We start from the raw sequence: 22,086 nt of genomic DNA on the forward strand, positions 1-22,086 counted from the left end.
TAAATAGGTTGAAAATTTACAAAATTTACCAACTTGACAGATATAGCAACATGGAAAGAGATAGCAACAGGGACAGAGATAGTAACATGGACAGCTTGATTCAAGCTTGACAGCTTACACAATTTACCAGCACAAAAAAAGTACAAACAGCTTGATAGGTTACACAATTTAACATGACAGTATCATAGGCATATATCATCTTGATAGCTTGAAAAATATACACAATTTACCATCTTAACAACTTAACAGAGTAACATGGACAAAGATAGCAACATGGACAGCTTGATAGCTTGATTCAAGGTGTCACAATTTACCATCTTAACAGCTTGATAGTAGTAACATAAGCTTGACAGTAAGCTTGACAGGTGATAAGCTTGAAAACTTCAAACAGCTGGTGACCAATAAGATAAAAGAAAACTTCAAACACCTGATTACACAATAAGAAATAAACCAAACAGCTGTGTAAACCAAACAGCTGATCAAACAGCTGATTACTGAAAACTTCAAAACCAAATCAAGTGTAGCCAGCTGATCAAACATTTGTAAATATGAAATAAATCAAACAGCTGATCAAACAGCTGATCAAACAGCTGGTTACTGAAAACTTCAAAACCAAATCAAGTGTAGCCAGCTGATCAAACATTTGTAAATATGAAATAAATCAAACAGCTGATCAAACAGCTGATCAAACAGCTGGTTACTGAATACTTCAAAACCAAATCAAGTGTAGCCAGCTGATCAAACATTTGTAAATATGAAATAAATCAAACAGCTGATCAAACAGCTGGTTACTGAATACTTCAAAACCAAATCAAGTGTAGCCAGCTGATCAAACATTTGTAAATATGAAATAAATCAAACAGCTGATCAAACAGCTGATCAAACAGCTGATCAAACAGCTGGTTACTGAATACTTCAAAACCAAATCAAGTGTAGCCAGCTGATCAAACATTTGTAAATATGAAATAAATCAAACAGCTGATCAAACAGTTGGTTACTGATATTTACACTAGGACTTGTAAATATGAAATAGTTATTAATATTAGCCTCAGCTCAGTAAAATTGATCCTACATGACAGTGTAGCCAGCTACTAAATAGTGATAAAGGATATAGATAGGAGTATCAGTTCTCAAAAACCAAAACCAAATCAAGTGTAGCATATCTGTTCAAACAGCTGATCAAACAGCTGATTACTGAAAACTTCAAACAGCTGATTACAGTGTAGATTACACAACAGTTCAAGTGAATCGGAATCAAGTGTAGCATATCTGTTCTTAAACACCAAAAACAACAAAACAACATAAATGACTATTATTAGTGGCTGGCTAACTGAGTAGGCTTAATATTCACTTTTGTTATCATCATTGGCATAAAGGACACACACATCAGATCAAGTGTAGCATATCAGTTCTCAAACAGGGAAATCCATAGGACTCAGGGAAACATCATTGTTCTCAAATACCAAATCTGTTCTTAATCAGGATAAAGGAGAGACACATCAGATAAACTGTTCTTAAACAGGGAAACCCATCGAACTCAGGGATACATCATTGTTCTTAAGTAGCATCTAGTATAGAGCAAGTGGACCAAATCTGTTCTTAAACAGTATAGATGCCCTAAACCCATAGACCCATAGAACTCAGGGATACATCATTGTTCTAGACAGATATTGCTGCACTCAGGGATACATCAGTTGTGGTAGTGCTTGGCTAGGAAAGTCTTGAGCCATAGGTCACGATCATCAGGAGTCATGTCCAGGAACACCAGGGAGGTGGCCTTGTGCTCCATCATGTGGTTTAGGGCATACATGAGAGCCTCCCTAGAGAACCCAGGACAGTTGATTACAGCATTGTAGATCCCAGGTGCTGCTTCAGCATGAATGCTTTCACGGACAGCAGCAGCAACATCAGATACAGCCTCTTTCATCCCATTGAACACAGCAACATCTTCATCAGTCATGTACCTCTTCCTCTTCCCTAAGTTGGACATAGGCTTGGTATCAATGGAGTCACCAGGGGTACCCTTATCAACAGTCTTTCCCTTGCCAGTTAGATTGGAAGCATCAACAAACTCTAAGGTCACTTCAATGCCATCATCTAAGATGTCAACAATGTCACTTGGCTTGCCCAAAGGCTCATTTGAACCCATTGCAAACCTACCAGTGGCAACCCCACTTCCAAAAATGATTTGCATAGCCATATAGTTCTCTATGGGCCTATTGAGGTAATCAGCATCTTTTGGGTGATCCTATTGAGTTAGCAACTCAAGTTAGCAATTTGAAGTTAGACCAAATTAGAGAAATGGAAGGTGCTGGTCCTAACCTTGATGTAAGCAGCATAATGACCCTCTTCTAAGCTTATGACAAAGGTATCCTCATCCCAAAGAGCGCCACTAATGTCCTTCAGTTTGCAAACTTTGACCCACCTAGACCTCCACTTACGAAGGTGATTGTACACTTGCTGGCCTGTTACTTCTTGGCCACAGAACTCGGAGACATTTTTAGCAACAGAGTTAAGGTGGATTTCCTTAAAACCCTTGTCAGTCCTAACCCCAGTACCTATCAACTCAACAAAACGGCGTAGAACAAACCCAGACATTGCGGCACTCCACCTAAGAGCAGGCCTAGCCCCCTGGCTAGCAACCCCAGAGACCATGTCAGCCATAGCTGGAACAAGTAAAAGATTAGGGGGAATACAGATAGATATTCTCAGCATAGGAAAGTAATGTCAGCATAGGAAAGTAGAAGTAGAAGTAGCAGTAATGTCAGCATAGGAAAGTAGAAGTAGAAGTAGCAGTAATGTCAGCATAGGAAAGTAGAAGTAGCAGTAATCATCATTGCTAGTCAACAATGGTATCAGGATGTAAGCAATGTCATCATTAGCAACTGGGCACATCACACAAAGAAAGTGAGTTCAAAACTATAGATAGTTCATCATTGCTAATAGACAATGTTCTCAGCATGGAACCAGTTCTTACAAATTTATGAGCAACTTAGCACATAATGTTCATAACTATATATAGTTCATCATTGCTAATAGACAATGTTCTCAATTTTGCCACATCTGTTGAGCAACTTAGCACAGTACATAATGACCACTATCCCCTATTTTGCCACATCTGTTGAGCCCAATTGTCCCTGGTAGCAGACCAGGCAGCATTGTCCATGACAAGGTCAAGGGGAGCTCCCTCATGAAGTTGATTTGCAGCCCATGTGTCTTCTAGTGGAACATGTTCATCATTCCCATGACGAAGAATCCAGTTGTGGAGGATACAACAAGCTAGGACTAGCTTTACTTGTGTCTTGTATGGATGGAAAGGTTTGTTGTATAATATTTTGAATCTGTTCTTCAAAGCACCGAAGGCCCTCTCTATTGTCACCCTTAGTGATGAATGTCTAAGGTTGAAGAGCTCTTTTGGGTTCTGTGGATTCCTCCCCCCATATTCACTCAAGTGGTACCGTGTGGCACGGTAAGGGGGTAAAAACCCAGGCCTGACAGCATAACCAGCATCCACAAGGTAAAATTTACCTAACATCATAGATCATATATTAGGGAATACCAAGGGAAGTGTGTATTGTGTAGACCAATACTAATTTTTTACCTTGGGGCACTTTTAGACCATCTTCTCTCTCAAGGGCATCAGCAAGGATAAGGGCATCATGTGCTGATCCCTCCCAGCCAGCAAGAACATATGTAAACCTTAGATCAAAGTCTACAGCAGCTAAGATGTTCTGTGTTGTGGTGTGTTTCCTGCCAAGGAAGGCAACCCTCTGATTTCTAGGAACTCTTGCTAGCACATGAGTGCCATCAATGGCACCAATACAGTCCTACACATTAGGGCAAACATTTGTTACTACAAACCTACACATGAAAAGGAAGGGATTACATTTGTGGATGGCTGACCTTGAAATAGGGGTACCATCTGTGGCTATCTCTAATTTTGGTTGGTGTAGCAGTTGAAGGTGGCAAGATCATTTCATTTCTCAGTTCACCAACCGCATACAATACTTCCCTGAAGTATCTGCTGATGGTCTCAATAGACCTTCGAAAGGTCATGTGTACAACTCTAAACCTTTGATTATGACCTACCACATGTAAAAACATGGCAACCTGCTCCTCTACTGAGCTATGAATACTATCTCTCAATAGCTGCCTAGTGCGAAAAAGGTCACACAACTGCATAAAAGGGGCCCTTCTCATCCTAAGTAAGTCAACACACTCAACATCAGTGGATTCATAAATGAATCTCAGGTTGTTTTGTCTCTCTTGGTCTCTTTGGTGCATTGGGCCATAAGTGATAGACCTCCTAGCATGTAGTCGGTGCCTCAACCATGCATCCAACCAGGCTGACATAACTGCTACAAGGACCACAGCCTTTGCAATTAGCCGCCGACGTGCAATAGTAGGATCCATTGCTAGAGTAATAAAATAGAAAAGGAGATTAGAGGTCTAAGTTTGGCTTAGATGTACTGTGCTAGTTGCTAAAAGTAATTTCATAGAACATTGATCTATAGCTCAGATGCACACTAGCATCATAGAACATTGATCTATAGCTCAGAGGCACATTAGCATCATAGAACATTGATCTATAGCTCAGAAAATATATGATCAAGCATGGTAAATAGTAATGTGCCAGTTGCGAATATATAAAACAGATTCTTACACGAGCCACGGCTGCGACATCCAAGAGATGCGCCACCCAGAGGCATTAAAGCATCATATACCATTGATCGACAGCTCAGAGACTAATAAACAAGTATAGATATATTCAAAAGTAACCATATAACTCAGCTCAACACATAGAACATTGATCTATAGCTGAGAAAATATATGATTAAGCATGCTAAATATTAATGTGCCAGTTGCAAATATATATAAAACAGATTCTTACAAAAACCACGGCTGCGACATCCAAGAGATGCGCCACCCAGAGGTACTGCTTGTGCCCAGCAAGAGTAACCATAGAACTCAGCTCAACATAGAACTCAGCTCAACATAGAACTCAGCATAGAACTCACCCAGAGGTACTGGTTGGTTGCTCAGAGACTAATAAAAAAGTAACCATAGAACTCAGCTCAACATCATTGATCCTAGGTACTGCTTGTGCCCAGCAAGAGTATGTAGATTTTGTTAATAAATATGTCATCTTGTTAATATACAGGTAACCAAACAACATGAACCATCTGATTTTTGCATCCCATGGATCTTGCATCCTCATATACAGGTAACAAAACGGATCACTAAGGGTGACAATCCAAGTAAATTATAGATTTTCTTGAAGAAATGTGTGTTCTAAACCAGATCAGAGCAACCAGATCAGAGCAACCAATACGAAACTGGATCCACAAATCCAGATCTGAGCAACCAATACGAAAATCATATTTGAGCAAGCACAAAATCGTATCTGAGCAACTAGATCCAGGGGGGAGGGCAAGAAAAAGTGTCAAACCTCCGTACCTTTGACAGCGGAGGGAGAGCTCGACGGAGAGAGGGAGAGCTCGGCACAGACAAGTGATGGCGACGACACCGATGGAGATCTCGAGGGAGAGGGAGAGCTCGAGGGAGAGAGGGAGAGCTCGGCACAGACGAGTCACGGCGACGACACCGATGGAGATCTCGAGGGAGAGGGAGAGGGAGAGAGGGAGATCTCGAGGGAGAGAGGGAGGGCGAGTGGAGATGGCGTACCCGGCCGAGGCGGCGCCAAACCCTAGCACGCGGGATCCAGCTCGAGGGAGAGAGGGAGGGCGAGTGGAGATGGCGTACCCGGCCGAGACGACGGCAAACCCTAGCACGCGGGATCCAGCTCGAGGGAGAGCTCGGGAAACCCTAGCACGCGGGGCTGCGCGAGCGAATGCGCCTGCGAGCGAGCTGCCGCGCGTGGGGAGCCTGGCTACGGAGCGACGCCCAAAATGGCCGTATGAGCCCGGCCTGGTTGAGAGGTGGGTTTTGCAGCAAGCGAGACAGGCTCCGACCCCCACACAGGTAACCAAACAACATGCACCATCTGATTTTTGCATCCCATGGGTGTTGCATGCTCATATACAGGTAACCAAACAGGTGGGATCTGTCCGCCATGGTGCACCTCGTTTGGCTGGCAAGGCCTCCTTCCGCCAGTCGCGCGCGCGCAGGTTCACCTGACCTTATTAGTTTCATCCGTTTCGCCAACCGATGCATTTCTATGATTCGTCGTTACTTCCAATTATGTAAATTAATGGCTTTCAAACCGAACTCGATCAAAGACATGGCAATTTCTATTGATATAGAAGCGTATCTCTAGTTAGCTTCTTTGGACCTAAAAACGTATCCTTTCTCACCATCTTCCACGGTACGTACATGAGACAAATCTACTGCCTGTACTGGCGTGGCGGCAAGCCAAGGGGACCACTGCTGCTGGTTGCTGACAGCGCGACATCAAGCCGGAGGTGTCGTGTCGAAGCCCAAGTTTTGCTGCGCGTCCGGCGGAGAGACCACAATGATGAGGTGGGTTGCTTCGTATCGTACCACGTCGTCCACGAACGAATGGGCCAATTCCACGGAAACCAAAGCGTGATTATTGCTGCCGGCGCAACGAATTGCGTTGCGATCGGTCCATTCAGATTCTTCACTATCACTGCCAAAGTTCTTTAACAGCATGCCGCGTGACGATGTACAGTATATAATAAGCTTATAGGTAAGTTGCCAACGAATAAATGTGTGGGCTTGGGCTTCCAGAAATCCCCGATAAGGACTGAAGCCATTCAACCAGCCCAGCCCAGTAGCATTGGTCGCCGTCGTCAAACTCGGCCCAGTTGTAATCTCGCACGCGCCTTTAAGAAGAAAAAAGAAAGACGAAACGAATGCAGACGACGAAGACAAAAATGGAACTGAACCCTGCGATGCGATGCGGCGCGAGGGTGGTTGTGGGTGGAAATCTCCAACCAAAGCCGACTCTCACTGTTCCGACCACACGGACGACTCTACATACAGTACGCATTTTTTCCGCGACAGCAGCGGCTAGTGGCTTGTTCGCTGCGGCTTTAATCCGACTGCGGCTGCGGCTTCTACAGTATTTTATCTCTAGGGATTGCAGCTGCAACAGTATTTTGCAGCTGCAACAGTGCTCCCACATGGGCAGCCGAACAAGCCATAGGATGCCTCCGAACCCAACGCACGCGGGGTCAAGCGTCAATGCTTATCCGCTCTTGCCGAGCCTGCTGGCACGGAAAGCAGAAGAGGACGTGCCGCACGCATCTGCATGAGCATGACATGAGCACGCATCCGCCGTGCCGAGTCACCGACCCCGCGGTCGGCGTCAGCTGGGATTGTGGGAAAAAAAAAGGTGCGGCGGCCCCGGCGGCCGGCACCGTCACGCCGGGGGAGGATAGTGTCCTCGGGCGCCTCGGCGAAGCTGAGCCACGAGGTACCTCAGCGACAACAACAACTGATCGTGCCTCGCCTGCCACGTGTGAGGCGGCCCGTGCCCGCGTCGGCGTGGCGGATCCGTCGCCGTGAAGGGACGGCGCTTTTGCTTTCCCTTTCCACGTAAAACTGTGCCGGCGGAGCCCGGAGCCTGATCCGGTCTCTGCCGCCACGTTGGCCCAGGGCGCCTTGTCCACATGTTCCGCGTCGCGTGGAGCCACGTCGGAGGTGACGCCGCCAAGTACTCCAACTTGCAAGCGCCTTTTGTACTGGCGTGTCGGGGTAACGTGGTGTGCAGTGTGCTACTGTGCTGTACTGCTACATCATTTCGAAATGAGTAATTTGTGCGTCCTCGGGAGGAAAACTTGTCGCGTGCGTCAGACACAAGCCCCGAAAGACAAGGTGCGAGCTTCTACGGTAGTCGTGTCACGTTGAAATGCCCGCATGGTGGGTGGCGCCGTTCGGTTTGCTTAATCCATACTTATCCGAATACTGATTTTTTTATTGTAAATAAACAGATATGTAATCTGTTATACAAATTTGTATTCTTATTTTTTTATCATTGAACTTGTAAAGATTAATGAACAGCATATTTATCATATATCTTCTCAAACGATGAATATAAAATCCAGATATTGATGAACTAGATATTTTTGTTGTTGTAGGGAGCAAATAACGTATAAAACATTGTATTCTTATTTATAATAGTATTTTTGATAACATAAGGAAATATCAATATTAAATTACATACATATGTATTTTAAAATATTAAATTTATTCTAAAAATTCATATGTCAATCTTTATTTTAGGTCTTATTTGGTAGGACTCTTCCATCACCGGCTTCAACTGTGCGTCTAGCTCATATGAAAAAATAGCTTCTTCCATAGTTTCAAGAGGAGCCCCTATAGAAGCACTTCATTTGGTTGTAAATGCAGTTTCACCTATTTTTACGAGAGATAATGACGATATAGAGAGAGAGAGAGCCGAAGAAGCTTTTTTTGGGCTCCCGGCTTTACTCGGTTTTTAGGACAACTTATTCCTATTTTTATGGAGAAGCTAGAGAGTACCTCAACGTTTGGTAGATTGTGTGAAGAAGCTGTCGAAAGTATCAAAGGTGGACTTACTAGGGAGCACACTTCTGTATGGGTGAGCATGTGCTTATTCTCTCTTCCTCCAGCACCTTCTCCTCATATATTTTTCTTTTTTATTTCTCCCTTTCGCCCTTTTATTTATTCCTTATTCAGTTATTCTTTTACCTTCCGTTTCTGTTTCGATTTGCATATGAATATTAAAGTGTACAATCTATAATCAATAATTTAAACACTAACATTTTATTATAAGAATTAAACTAGGTACGGTTACATTTTAACCATATATAATATTACAAATAATCATACACAAATGGGTAATCAGTAAAAACTAATTTACGCAGAAAATAATTTATTTCTCCTAAAACTTTTACTGCTGTAACTTTTGAATAATATTCGAAATTTAAGCATATTCTAATCACATAGGTTTTTCAGGATACCCTAATCGTTATTACTACCTTTGCTGATTTGGCAACCGTCAATTTAACCGACTTGAATCTTTATTTTTTGTCTGTCACAAAGTCCACTGTACTCGGTTGGCCCTGCCCAAAGGAGCAAGTCGTGACTGACTCTTACCCTAAGCACACCATGCCAGTCCAGCCAACAGCCGTAAGCACCGGCATGCCCTTACAACTTAGCTCTTCCTAGCGCCCCTCACCCTCAAGCCTCATCCTAAACCAACTCACCACCTTGTATATAACTCCTTTACTGTGGAGTCTCTGTCCCAAACCCTAAATCATTTATTCTCCCTTCCCTGGCCATCGGTTATGTGCCCTCGACTCATGCCCTCTCCTTTCGCCTTTGTCTCCATCGCTGTCTCGTCCTCGTTCCCTACTTCGATGACCTCAACCTATTCGATTCGCTTGGTCCGCTAATCTATCTCTCTATGTGTTCCCTTTAATCGCATCCTCACCATCTCTCTGCTCGATGAACTATGAGATGACCGGACTTACCGTATTTGAAGCAGGAGCGCTTTCCCTTTGACTTGTTCTTGTTTGGGTACTCCTTGCGTCCCTTTAAGGCGGTTTTGAAACACTTGATTACAAGCGCCATTTCGTCCTTATTTAGCCCCGCAGCCTCCACTTGTGCTACCTTGTTAGGCAGTGCCTCCTTGCTGGTTATTGCTTTGAGAGAAACGGGCTACGACTCATAAATAGTTTCCGAGAATTTCCTCCACCGTCATTTTGGTGTACTTGGGATTCTCACTAATAAGGTTTACATGATGAAGATCAATAACAGTAAATGACCTTAGCATGAGTCGAATGACGTCATGATCCGTTCATCTTGTGCTTCCATAGTTTCGGATCATGTTCACGAGGGTCTTGAGCCTGTTGTAGGTTTCAGTTGGCTCTTCTCCCCATTTCATGGCGAACCTTCCCAGTTCTCCTTCCACTAGTTCCATTTTTGTGATCATGGTGGCGTCATTACCCGTGAGAGATTTTGAGGGTATCCCATATTTGCTTGGCATTATCCAAGCCACTGACTTTATTGTACTCATCCCTGCATAGAGATACTAACAACAAAGTAGAGCTTGGGCATTCTTATGAATTTGCTCGTTAGTGAATACGAGATTATCACTACTATCAAAATGCATTCCATTTTCCACTATTCCCAAATGCTAGGATGCAGAGAGAATAAATGACTGTGCATTTTATGGCTCAAAAAGAGTAATCATCTCCATCAAAGTGAGGGGTTTACCAAGTGGAATAGAAAGTAAATGAGTATTTGAATTATACGACATGCGAGAATAATCGAATGAATAATTCTGATTAACCGTTTTCTTTTTCGTGTACGAGTCGTCGCCGTCCCTTGGTGAAGAGGAGGAGGCGTCGCTGTCGTAATAGATGATCTTCTTGATGCACCTCTTCTTCTTCCCATCCTTCCTTTTGTTGTTTGAGCCTGAGTCAGTGGGCTTGTCACCTTTTGGCTCATCAACATAGAGGGTCTCCTTCTTTTTCTTGTCGTTGATCACGATTCCATTTCCCTTAGGATCCATCTCTTCGGGCGATTAGTCCATTGATGAAGAGAACGACTCTATTACCAATTGAGAGCACATAGAGGGGGTGAATAGGTGATCCTGTAAAAAAGCAGCTTAACAAAACAAACTTGGACTAATATTGGATTAGTGAATGCTAAAGCCAAGTTCAAATGAGAAGTAAAAGCCGAGTAAACTTTTTTCACTTAATTGCTCTTCACAAGGTGAGTATTTAAACTTAGAGCAATTATGCAAGTGAAGTGAGTAGAGATAGAGAGAGAATCGCACAAGAGTAAAGACATATGACACAACGATTTTATCCCGTGGTTCGGTCAATTAGAATACTTACCTACTCCATGTTGTGGCGTCCCAATGGACGAGAGTTGCACTTAACCCCTTTCAAGTGATCCAAAGATCAACTTGAATACCACGGTTCTCTTTATCTCAATAATATCCCGTTGTGAGGAATCTCTACACTTTGGAGTCTCTCACACCTTACACAAATGATCTCAAGTAAACACAAGAGTAAGGAGAGAATAACAACACACATAAGAGCGAGAGTTGCAGCAACAACGCACACAAGACACCATGAGGCTGTGCCTGGCAGTCCTTAAGGATTTTGTAGCCCTATTTGATATAACTTATTTCATAGCTTCTTTAAAGATTTAAATAGTAGTTGTACCGAACAATAGATTTTTGCAGCTCTAGTTAAGACTACCTCCTATATCTTACTTATCTTATATCTCATTTCAAACTTTATTATATAATGCAAAACAATATTTTACATAATCATAATAAAGCTATATTTAACAACCATGCTATCTAATTTTACATTGTATCTTTTATTTCAAACTCGGAAATGCTGAATACACGGTTGCATCCGTGACATGGTCCCACGCCACATCCTCCCCTGACACAGCCACGTCGGTCTTATTGTCTGAAACTCTGAACCTGCCGCCACCGCCAAGTGGGTCCGGCAACCACACCTTCTCCCTTCTTCGTCTCCGTCTCTCCCAGCCGGCCAGCCCCATATCATGGGGGACGCTCCCTCGCCATTCTCCATCCGAACAACCTTCAAAGATCTAATAAAACCCATAGAAACTTCTCTCGTTTCTCTCTCCTTGGCCCCGGGTAGCGAACCCTTATCAGTCGCTCTCGTTGGCTCGGAGCAGCGATGCGCACCGCCTGCCTCCGCCCCACCCCCGCCATTGGTATAAAAGCCTCCCCTCCGCCTCCCTCCTTCCGCCACTGCTAGGTCCACCCACACCCGCGCTCGCCCCGGCCACCGCCGCCGCACTCTCACGGTCCCACCTCTCTGTGGCATGAGAAGATGGTCGCGTGCTCCAGGGGACTCGCGTGGCCGCCGTTCGATCTGACCACGGCGAGGGGGGCGGCGTCCTGGCCGCGCCGGCGTGCCGCGATCCGGTGCTGCTGCGCCGGAGCAGACGCACAGCCGCAGAGGCGACTCTCGAGGGCGGCCGCGGTCGCGCCCGAGCGCGCCGAGGAGTGGCGCATCGATGGGAACAAGCCGTCCGCCGCGGCACCGGGACGGCGGCGCACCAGCCTCACCGCCATGCCCCCGCTCCCCTTCCCTGCACCTCGGTACGTGGGAGGACTTGAAGAGTGTGCCCGTCCTCGCATTTTACAGTTATCAGTCGATTGCATCATTCCGACCTTTGTTTTTTTTTGTGATAATTTTGATTGCCGTGGTGACAGGTTAACGCGCCATATATTGTACTAGTTCAATGCACATTGCCTAGGGAATGGAATTCTGACACTCAGTTTTTTGTTCACTAGTATAGCTCTAGAAGACAGGTCAAGCAACCGGACTTCTACCCGCGGTGCACTCCGAGGGGGTCGGCTCCTCAATCCCGTGATACCCCGCCCAAGAGAGGTTGGTTCCTTGCTGGCATTGTCAATTCAAAGCACATCCGCACTTGATGTCAGTTTAATCCGAAACGAAATGCTCCCACTTCTGGACTCCCAATTCTAGATCTCTGTTTTGCTAAGGAAATGTATGTGTTTGTTTGGCACCTGTCTTATAGACACTGGTATTGCTAGTGAGAAGGAATGGGGAATCAACTTGCTGGACGAAGCCGTCAAGGAGTCTGGAATAAATGAAGATGGAAGCACTTGGTACAGGGAGAGTGGAGATGATATTGGCGAGAACGGGTACCGCTGCCGCTGGGCAAGAATGGGAGGACAGAGCCATGATGGTTCCACCGAATGGAAAGAGACTGTATGTTTTTGGCTCATATTCTGGTCCTACATTCAGTTGCCCTTAAAACATGCTCGCAGCTTTAAATAATTGGTGCGGGGCTTCTGCCTTCTGCATCTAACACTTTTATTTACTTCTTGTGCTTGAGTAAGAATTCAACTTTAAGCACAATTTACAAGTTCCTACTACCTTATTATATAACTATTATGTGTCTGCCAGCATGAGTTTGTGTTCGGGTTAGCTTTGATTTTTTGATGCTAAGTTTTAAGCCTTTGTAGCATTACCTTTTGAATTAAGGTAATATAGCCATGAATTTTTTTTCTCGAAAACGCAGGAGAACTGCACCTTATTATATTAAGAAGATAGGAAAAAAAATGCTTGAGAAGCCCAAATACAAAGGTCTACTTACGGAGGCCAAAAACACATATAGTCATGAAAATTATTGAGACGCTTGAAAATTCTAGCACGTACACTGGAGCATGCAAGCTTTCAGTTGGCTTCAACTTCACTGTAGTCAATACAGCATAGATGTTTGAGACTGTAAGCTCCCAAAGCTAAACACCCAAGATGGACAAAAAAAAGAAAAACTCGACCTGCAGGGAGTAAGACAGCCTCGATTATTGTTGAGAAGACCTTTTCATACAGGTCGAGAAAACCTTCGAACTCTTGCCCCACCCATACACAGCTACTGTAGCCCATGTCAGGAAGACCACAATTGGGCCAGGCCTTAGATCTGTGCTTTGGTGTGTGACAAACGAGATAATTTCTTTAAACCCAGCCTGACATTTGCTCTCTCGCGGAGTCAAACTCAAGACTTGAGGAGTGCTACTCAGACCACCGAAGTACCGAACCAATTCAGCTAGAGGTCCTTTCGTAGTAATGCTGGACAAAGAGCCATTCTTTTTCATCAAAGACCTACCACATTATGCAAGTTTAGTAATCTTGTTGTTCAGTTTACTTCAAATCTTGATAACACCGTGTAACATTGTTCTGTGTGGCAGTGGTGGGAGAAAAGTGACTGGACTGGATATAAGGAATTAGGTATGCAAATTATTCTTTTATAATGGGGCCTCTCTTTGATAGCATAGTCATATTATCAAAGTGTTTAATCAGCATGATTCTTGTGCATGAGCATGCAAATTTCGCTCATTAGCTTTGTTGAAGACCTTTATTTTTTTTGTCCTTTCAATGTATGCTTATTTCTTGCATCTGTCACAAACTCATGACTGATTTTTCAATGCGCTAAATTACAAAACATTAGGTGCGGAGAAATCTGGGAGGAATGCTGAAGGAGATTCTTGGTGGGAGAAATGGAAAGAAGTTCTGTACCAAGACGAATGGAGGTAATTTAGCTAATTTGTAGATTCAGATATTTTAAGTATACCTGTCCTGCTCTTGTTTAAGACAGAAGGTTTATTCTCCAATGCAAGCTTAACTGACCGTTTATGTAACAAAGAGTTGTGCACAGACTTTCTTTCAGCCTTGTTTTGTTAAGGCTACCTTGAAATCAATGCTGATTCTGTAGCTCTGCAGAACTTAAGATTAGTTTCCACCTGTTTGCAGCTTATAACATTATTAATAGTTATATATACATCCATGCTATTTAGATCATTAGATCCGAAATTTTAGTGCTCTGTTCTTGCACGGATAGGATTCCCACACAACCTGCAAACAAATGATAAACTATATCATTGTTCTTGACACCTATTTGGAGATCCAGCTCATCCACTGGTGTATCTGTCAGTATGTGTCTGACTATTAATCAACCTTAGCTTAAACCATACCTGCTATATGTGTCAGTTTCTTCTTTGATGTCCATCCAAAGTCAGAAATTAGAACAATCTCACTTGAGAGGCAGTGACATAGTTTACCTTGTCGAATACAGCAATCTTGCAAGAATAGAGAGAAGTGCTGAGAAACAAGCAAAATCAGGCATAGAAAATGCTGGGTGGTACGAGAAATGGTGAGAAACATATCATATTTTTGCCTGGTTCTGGTTGAAAGTTTTTTTCTAAAGTTCTTTTTATCCATCAATGTTCTATAACAGGTGGGAGAAATATGATGCCAAAGGTTGGACAGAAAAAGGTGCTCACAAATATGGAAGATTGAATGAGCAGTCCTGGTGGGAGAGATGGGGTGAACATTATGATGGCCGTGGATTTGTTTTGAAATGGTGAGCCTCTTACTGTTTTTAGCACTAGTTATATGGCCATAGGAGTAAATCCTTATACAGGCGGTGTTGTGCTTGATCTTCAATGTTTATTGCCCGAAACTTCATGGCCATATTATGTGTTCTTCATTACAGCAGTGAATTTTGTTGCTTATTGGTATGTGGATTCACATGTCAATTGGTTGGTTAATTCCGCTGAGATATGCATCTGACACTGGCATATAGTTTGTAGTGGTACAATGATAGGGAGTTATTCTTCTGTGGGACAACTTGATGCCCTCTATTTCAATTCTGTATCGACAGTTCAGACATTGGAAAGCTGTTTTTGGTTTGCATATACTTTATCTGCTCGACTGACAGTGGTGGTTGATAGCATCTGCATTGCATTAATGTTCTTAACAGGACAGATAAGTGGGCAGAGACAGACTTAGGCACCAAATGGGGGGACAAGTGGGAGGAGAAATTCTTTGCAGGAATTGGTTCTCGACAAGGGGAGACATGGCATGTATGTCCTGGCGGTGAACGTAAGATCCATCACCACTAAATACTGTATGTGCACCACATTGTTCTCGTATGTATGCTAGTAACTAAGCTGTGGTACTCCCTCCAACTGCAAAAACATAATGCATTTTTAGAATATGCTAATCATTTTCTATGTAGGACCATCATCACTGAAAACATTTAGGTTTGCCGCTTGATGTTTTTAATGGTAGTTGCATTTTATGCTAGAATATGATAGTCCTTATAACTTGTTGGTCTCGCTTGAAGACCTTGCCAATGTCCAGAGATGTTTTGAAATCTAGGCGAGAGCATATCAACATAGCTTTATATCATGTATACTTTTTGAAATGTGCTACAGCCTTTTATCATCCCATTGAGATGGTGCTGGACCCCACTACTTTATGATGGAGATATAAAGCAGTATCATCTTTTGCTTGGAATAATATGTAGGCTGATAACTTCGCTCGTGTTGAAACTTTCAGGTTGGTCAAGAACCTGGGGAGAAGAACACTTTGGTAACGGGTACGTGACATAATAATGTTCTGGTGTAGCACAGCACGTATTATTTGACTGGAACCTGGGCTGTATTTAGACTGCAGACTTTTCAAACATCTTATCGGTGTATTTTAGTCCCTGTTTGTTTCCTTCTAGGATTATATAATCCAGCTTATGGATTATATAAGCACCGATTGACCTGCTTATAGATTATCATAATCTAAGGTATCTAGATTACATAATCCACCGAATAATCTGTGTTGTTTGTTTACCTCTCAACTTATTTAAGCTGTATTATATAATCTAGAGGGTAAGCAAACATGGCCGGAGTGCAGAATTTTCCCGGCATCATCATGCAAATGATTTTATCTTACATATTGATACTAGTAGTAAATCGTTTTGGAGTCGACTATTCTGTCGCTAATTCTGCTACTTCAAAACTAAACCATATATCTCTGTCTGGATTTCAGAAAAGTCCACAAGTATGGAAAGAGCACAACCGGCGAGAGGTGGGACTTGGTAGTCGACGAGGAGACATACTACGAGTAAGACTTTCTGTTCCGGCGATCGATTCCCTGAAACGTCTCCTCGACGCTAAAATCGCTTCTGAATCTCACTGTCACCGGACTGCAAACATTTGAACCAGGGCGGAGCCCCATTACGGATGGGCCGATGTCGTCGGAGACTCGACGCAGCTGCTGTCCATACAGCCCGTGGAGAGGCCACCCGGCGTGTTCCCGGCCATCGACTTCAGCTCCGCGCCGCCGCCGAAGGACGCTCCGCCGGGCATGCCCCCTTCTCCTCTGGACTGAGTGAATTAGGCCTGCCAGCACAGACGGATTTTTCTGTCTATATAGGCTCCAGATTTTGCCTGTAAGGGAACAGCATTCTTTGTAGGAAGTTGACGGAACCCCGTTCCTGCGTTCATTGGTTGGCTCATTCTTTGCTACGCATTCCTTTCCTCTGGCTGGGATATATATATATTTTGCTTGGGAACTGGGTGGATGCAATAATCAAACGGCGCCCGTGGTTGTGTGTGTTGCCCCTGTCCCCCTATGTGCTTGCAACTTGGTCTGAAGGCAGTGTGGTCTGGGCAAAGCTTTCCACAGCACGAACGAACGCGCTTGAGCTCAGTGCGCGTCCGCGTGATGTCTACAAGTCCACCTCGGGTCGTTGGAAACTCTGGCCATTTTCCTCGCGTCCAAGGTCTAGCCAACCTGTCCGGGTCGCCGGTCGACGCCCCAGGCCAGGGCCAGGCCATCACCGATAGATACACACCCATCAGAACCCGGAACTAGTGCGACTAGGCCACTCGATCCACCACAAACTCGTCGCATTTTCCCTGCCGGGGCTCCACATGAATGATTTTTTTGCAGTCCCTCCATTTTTCATTCATACGGAGGGGGTCCACACTGCGAGCATTTAAGCCCATTCGCGTCCCGTCCCGTCAAACAAGCACTCAAACCTCCCTCCCAAGCCCTCTTTTTTCCCTCGCCGCGGCGCAGGCAGAGCAGAGGCACTAGCATGTCGCCGTTCGCCGCCCGCGTGGCCTCCTTGGCCGCGCTGCTGCTCGCCCTCCTGCTCGCGGCGCCGGCCTCGGCCGCCAACTTCACCTGCGCCACAGTGGGCAAAACGTGCCAGTCGGCGATCGGGTACGCGGTGCCCAACGCGACCACGTACGGGGAGCTGGTGGCGCGGTTCAACGCCACCACGACGCTGGCGGAGCTGCTGGGCGCCAACGGCCTCCCCGCCACGACGCCGGCCTCGACGCCGCTGGCGGCCAAGGCCACGGTGCGCGTGCCGTTCCGGTGCCGGTGCGGGAGCAACGGCGTGGGGCAGTCGGACGGGGGACCCTTCTACGTGGTGTACCCGCTGGACGGGCTGGACCACATCGCGCGGGAGGTGTTCGGCGGCTTCGTCACCTACCAGGAGATCGCCACCGCCAACAACATCACCAACGTCAACCTCATCGTCGTCGGGCAGAAGCTCAGGATCCCGCTGCCCTGCACCTGCGACCAGGTGGACGGCGCCGACGTCATGCACTTCGCCTACAGCGTCGCCAAGGGGGACGACCCGCCCGGCATCGCCGCCAGGTTCGGGGTCACCGAGACCACGCTGCTGAGTGTGAATAAGATCACCGACCCCAAGACCAGCCTGCAGCAGGGGCAGATCCTGGATGTCCCCCTCCCTGGTAAGCGTCTTCCTCTTCCTCTTCCTCTTCTTACGCCGCAATCCATACCTAGTTGTGAATTGTGAGGACGATGGAGTGAATAATGCTTGTAGCTCTGCTTAGGACGTACTACGAGACATAGAAGTGGTGGATTTTTTTTTCTAGTTACAGAAGAAAGATGACTTGATATCAGACTGGGAAGCATATGGATGAGCTGTTAGATTCCTCTTATGTGACATAGGTCTGCTAAATGCCCAAATCAAATGCAGGTCTCAAATGGCATACCACTATTGTGTAGACAATTGGACTCAACGATGGTTCCCTTGGGTTGGGTGGAGACTGGAGACTCTTTTTTTTTTAAAAAAGAAAGAAAGAAAGATCTGTTATTGACGACTTGGTGAGCTTGACAAGTTTGTTGCCCCATGGATGCTCCAGTTGTTCAGAGACTTGGTGAGTGAGACCACCATCTTGGACGGTGTGGTGGAGCGTTTAGACAAGTCGCTATCGGTTCATCCTGCGCGCTAGGACAAGTCCACCGATTTGAATTATTCAAGAAACCACAGCTCATATTCGTCCTAAGAGATCAACTTTTCATTCATAATCTGTTATACGTTGCTATCACCGTGCGAATTGTCTGACTCCGTGTCTGAACCCTAATGAACATGCTATTAGCACAGGACCGCTCACAAGTCTCCGTGCAGTTTACTTTTTTGACTATTACCATAGATACTTGGCCACATCCTTTTTGACTACTGCTTCATTATCCCTCTGTTTACTTTTTTGTTCTATGGTAATAGCAAAAGTGATCTCGCAGTCCCGTCTCCCGTCAGTACTGACTGTTCGTGCAAATTCTGTGCTTCCAGTGTGCAAGTCATCGGTCGGCAACGCCTCGGCTGACTACAACCTGCTCGTCCCGAACGGCACCTACGTGCTCACCGCCGACGACTGCATCCAGTGCAGCTGCAGCGCGAGCAACTACGAGCAGTAAGCTCCAGTCTTTCAGCTCTGCCGTCTCTTTTCATCGGCGACGGCACGGCGACTCACAGTTGTTTCCCTTTCCCGTGTGATGATTGCCAGTCTAGACTGCACTCCGGTGAAAGGCGGAAGGTGCCCGGCGGTGCCGCCGTGCAGTGGAGGCCTGACGCTCGGGCAGGTCAACGGCACCGGTTGCGCGTCCAGGATGTGCGCTTACAGCGGTTATACCAACACCACGTCCCTCACCATACATACCAGCCTTGTGCCTGCAAATGAGACTGCGTGCCAGAGTGAGTGACGCCCTGCAACTCTGCATCCGCTAACAATCTGTGTGCCTGATAGGTTTCTGATGGTTGGGTTCTTTTGGTCTTTCAGACGGAGGAGCTGCGAGAGCGGAGTTTGCCGGGTCCGTGTTGAGGACGTCTCTCATCGCCTTCCTCATGTCGCTGATCCTCATCTGCTTGCTATAGACGTTAGAACAGTAGATGGTGTATTATATGCCACTGTGAGATACTCAGATTGCTGTTGTGGTCTATTCATTGGCGATTGGTCTAGCTGTTTGAATAAAGCAAACATTAAAGTTTGCATCTGTGAGTGAATACGTATTTATTAGAATTGGGATGATCCAATAAAGCATTCCATGAATGGCCAAGTCCTGCAATACTATTTCACCGTACAGGTCCATGTGCAACGTGGTGGCTGTGAAAGCACGAGGGCATGACTGAATGCTGCCCCTTGATCGATGATGGCTAAGCGTAGTTGACCAAGATAAAACTATCAGCAGGCTGCCAGGAATGCAGCCAGTGGACTGTTCCCAGCAACAGGTCAACTAGAGCCTGCTTCGATCTGGCTTGCGCAGGCCTCCCATGGCCCTCGCCTTCTCCCGGAGCAGATACTTCTGCGTCTTGCCGGTCGAAGTCTTGGGGAGGTCGCTGAACACCACCGTCCTGGGCGCCATGTAGTGCGGCAGCCGAGCCCGGCAGAAGCGGATGATGTCGTCCGCGGTGGCTCTCGCGCCGTCCCTGAGCGTGACGAACGCGCACGGCGCCTCGCCCCAGTGGTCGTCGGGCCGCGCGACCACCGCGGCGTCGAGCACCGCGGGGTGCCCGAACAGCACCGACTCCACCTCGATGGAGCTGATGTTCTCGCCGCCCGAGATGATGATGTCCTTGGACCGGTCCTTGAGCTGGATGTACCCGTTCGGGTGGCGCACGCCGAGGTCGCCCGTGCGCAGCCACCCGCCGCGCATGGCCTCCTCCGTGGCCCCCGCGTCCTTGTAGTACCCGCCCATGACCGTGTTCCCCCGGAGCATCACCTCGCCCACGGCGCGCCCGTCGGAGGGCAACGTCTCCATGCTCGCCGGGTCCTTGATGGCGACCTCCTGGACCATGGCGTGAGCGACGCCCTGCAGCGCCTTCATCCGGGCGCGCTCCGCGGGCGGCAGCGCGTCCCACTCGGGCTTCCACACGCACGTCGTCGCCGGGCCGTACGTCTCGGTGAGCCCGTACCCGTGCGCGACGTCGAAGCCGAGCTCGTCCATCTTGGCCAGCACCTGCGGCGGCGGCGGCGCGCCGCCCGTGGAGATGCGGACCCTCCTCGGCAGCGGCTTCCGATCCGCCGCCGGCGCGTTCGCGAGCATGCTGAGCACCGTGGGCGCGCCGCCCATGTTGGTGACGCCGTGGCGCACGATGTGGTCGAAGACCACCCCGGGGGACACGCTGCCGATGCAGACGCTCGTGCCGCCCTGCGCCGCGGTGGCCCACACCATGCACCACCCGTTGCAGTGGAACATAGGCACGGTCCAGAGGTACACGGGCATGGTCGCCATCTCGTTGACGAGCACCGTGGCCAGCGTGTTGAGGAACGCGCCGCGGTGGCTGTAGATGACGCCCTTGGGCCTCGACGTGGTGCCCGACGTGTAGTTCAGCGATATCGGGTCGCGCTCGTCTGCCGGCCACCGGATTTCGAAGTCGCGCGGCGCGCTCCGCAGAAGCGCTTCGTACTCCGCGACCGCGACGCTGCCGTCGTTGCTGCCGCGGCCGTCGCCGGTGCTGCTGCTGCTGCTGGGGTCAGAGACCGTGATGACGAGAGGAAGCCTGTCTTTGGCGTCGGCGAGGAGCCTGAGCGCGTCGCGGGCCACGGCGTGGAACTGCGACTCCACGAGGAAGACCTTGGCTTCCGAGTGTTTCAGCAGGACGGACACCATGGCCGCGTCGTGGCGGGTGTTGAGCGTGCACAGGACGGCGCCGGTCATCGGCACGCTGAAATGGAGCTCGTACATCGCCGGTACGTTCGAGGCGATGACCGCGACCTGATCCGCAGGGCAGCACACACGGAGAAGTAGAGATCATCAGCCGTTCCTCGAGTTTTTCTTGGACACGTACAAGAGAGAGAGAGAGAAACAAAAGGAAAGAAAACAGCTCGTCGTCCTGCCATGGCTTACCACGTCGCGGCGGCCAACGCCGAGACGAGCGAGCGCGGCTGCCCCGGCGAGGCACCGCTCCCTCGTCTCGCGCCACGAGAACCGCCTATCGCCGCAAACGACGGCCGCGCGGTCGCCGTACACGACCGCGGCGCGCTCCAGGAAGCTGAGCGGCGTCAGAGGCACGTAGTTGGCAGCGCACCACATGGATCCGTCCATGGCAGCGCGTGTGAGACTGAGAGATGGCCAGATGTGGCAGGTGCTCCTTCGGATCAAGCGCAACGCGACCCAATGTGGATGACGAGGTGATTAACGACATTAGAAGATGACGAGGGAGCTAGTCATCTTTGGACGCTTAGGTGTCCGGTTGGATCAGTCACATTTCGTGTGCATTTGTCAAGTGCTTGTGCTCATTATATTAGAGTAGTCATCAGTCATCACTGAGCCTGACTGAGGCGAAAACAAACGGGACATTTGTAGTACGAACCTAACCTGCACGGCATCATGCAAACGGCGTCGACTTCTTCTATATGGCCAGATGCATTGAACAGGTTGGTAACAAATTTCTTTTTCTCCACCACGCCGAAATTGTTTGTGAATCTAGTCTGTTTACTTCCAGGCTTACGTGCGGATGTGGCCAGGAGCGTTGGCCAGTGCTGGACGCCAAACACTG

General features: G+C 47.4%; 3 protein-coding genes across 7 annotated transcripts; 1 reads left to right on the forward strand and 2 right to left on the reverse strand.

The window, feature by feature from the left end:
• Positions 1 to 1,313: 1,313 nt before the first annotated feature.
• On the reverse strand, positions 1,314 to 6,028 carry LOC109942739 (protein ALP1-like). Of its 2 annotated transcripts, XM_035962532.1 has the most exons (4): positions 3,904 to 6,028; positions 3,602 to 3,827; positions 2,323 to 3,528; positions 1,314 to 2,248 (listed from the first exon to the last, which is right to left on the reverse strand). In XM_035962532.1, the coding sequence occupies exons 3-4, from the start codon at positions 2,713 to 2,715 to the stop codon at positions 1,691 to 1,693; spliced, it is 951 nt and encodes a 316-aa protein (XP_035818425.1). In that variant the 5' UTR covers positions 2,716 to 3,528; positions 3,602 to 3,827; positions 3,904 to 6,028; the 3' UTR covers positions 1,314 to 1,690. The 2 variants fall into 2 exon arrangements, with proteins under 2 accessions (XP_035818425.1, XP_020400582.1); XM_020544993.3 differs by having other exon boundaries at positions 1,314 to 3,528.
• Positions 6,029 to 11,405: 5,377 nt separating this feature from the next.
• Positions 11,406 to 19,667, forward strand: LOC100384051 (uncharacterized). Of its 4 annotated transcripts, XM_035959726.1 has the most exons (14): positions 11,437 to 12,064; positions 12,265 to 12,356; positions 12,508 to 12,701; positions 13,682 to 13,721; positions 13,942 to 14,023; positions 14,566 to 14,643; positions 14,728 to 14,853; positions 15,253 to 15,374; positions 15,834 to 15,873; positions 16,317 to 16,391; positions 16,493 to 18,037; positions 18,880 to 19,000; positions 19,094 to 19,281; positions 19,367 to 19,667. In XM_035959726.1, the coding sequence occupies exons 11-14, from the start codon at positions 17,371 to 17,373 to the stop codon at positions 19,459 to 19,461; spliced, it is 1,071 nt and encodes a 356-aa protein (XP_035815619.1). In that variant the 5' UTR covers positions 11,437 to 12,064; positions 12,265 to 12,356; positions 12,508 to 12,701; positions 13,682 to 13,721; positions 13,942 to 14,023; positions 14,566 to 14,643; positions 14,728 to 14,853; positions 15,253 to 15,374; positions 15,834 to 15,873; positions 16,317 to 16,391; positions 16,493 to 17,370; the 3' UTR covers positions 19,462 to 19,667.
• On the reverse strand, positions 19,603 to 21,783 carry LOC100383521 (putative AMP-dependent synthetase and ligase superfamily protein). The gene is made up of 2 exons (NM_001176169.1): positions 21,435 to 21,783; positions 19,603 to 21,302 (listed from the first exon to the last, which is right to left on the reverse strand). Exons 1-2 carry the CDS (start codon positions 21,630 to 21,632, stop codon positions 19,821 to 19,823), a joined length of 1,680 nt encoding a protein of 559 aa, NP_001169640.1. The 5' UTR covers positions 21,633 to 21,783; the 3' UTR covers positions 19,603 to 19,820.
• Between the last annotated feature and the right edge of the window lie 303 nt (positions 21,784 to 22,086).

Source organism: Zea mays, chromosome 1 (genome assembly GCF_902167145.1).
Source record: "Zea mays cultivar B73 chromosome 1, Zm-B73-REFERENCE-NAM-5.0, whole genome shotgun sequence".
In the NCBI taxonomy this organism is placed as follows: domain Eukaryota; kingdom Viridiplantae; phylum Streptophyta; class Magnoliopsida; order Poales; family Poaceae; genus Zea; species Zea mays.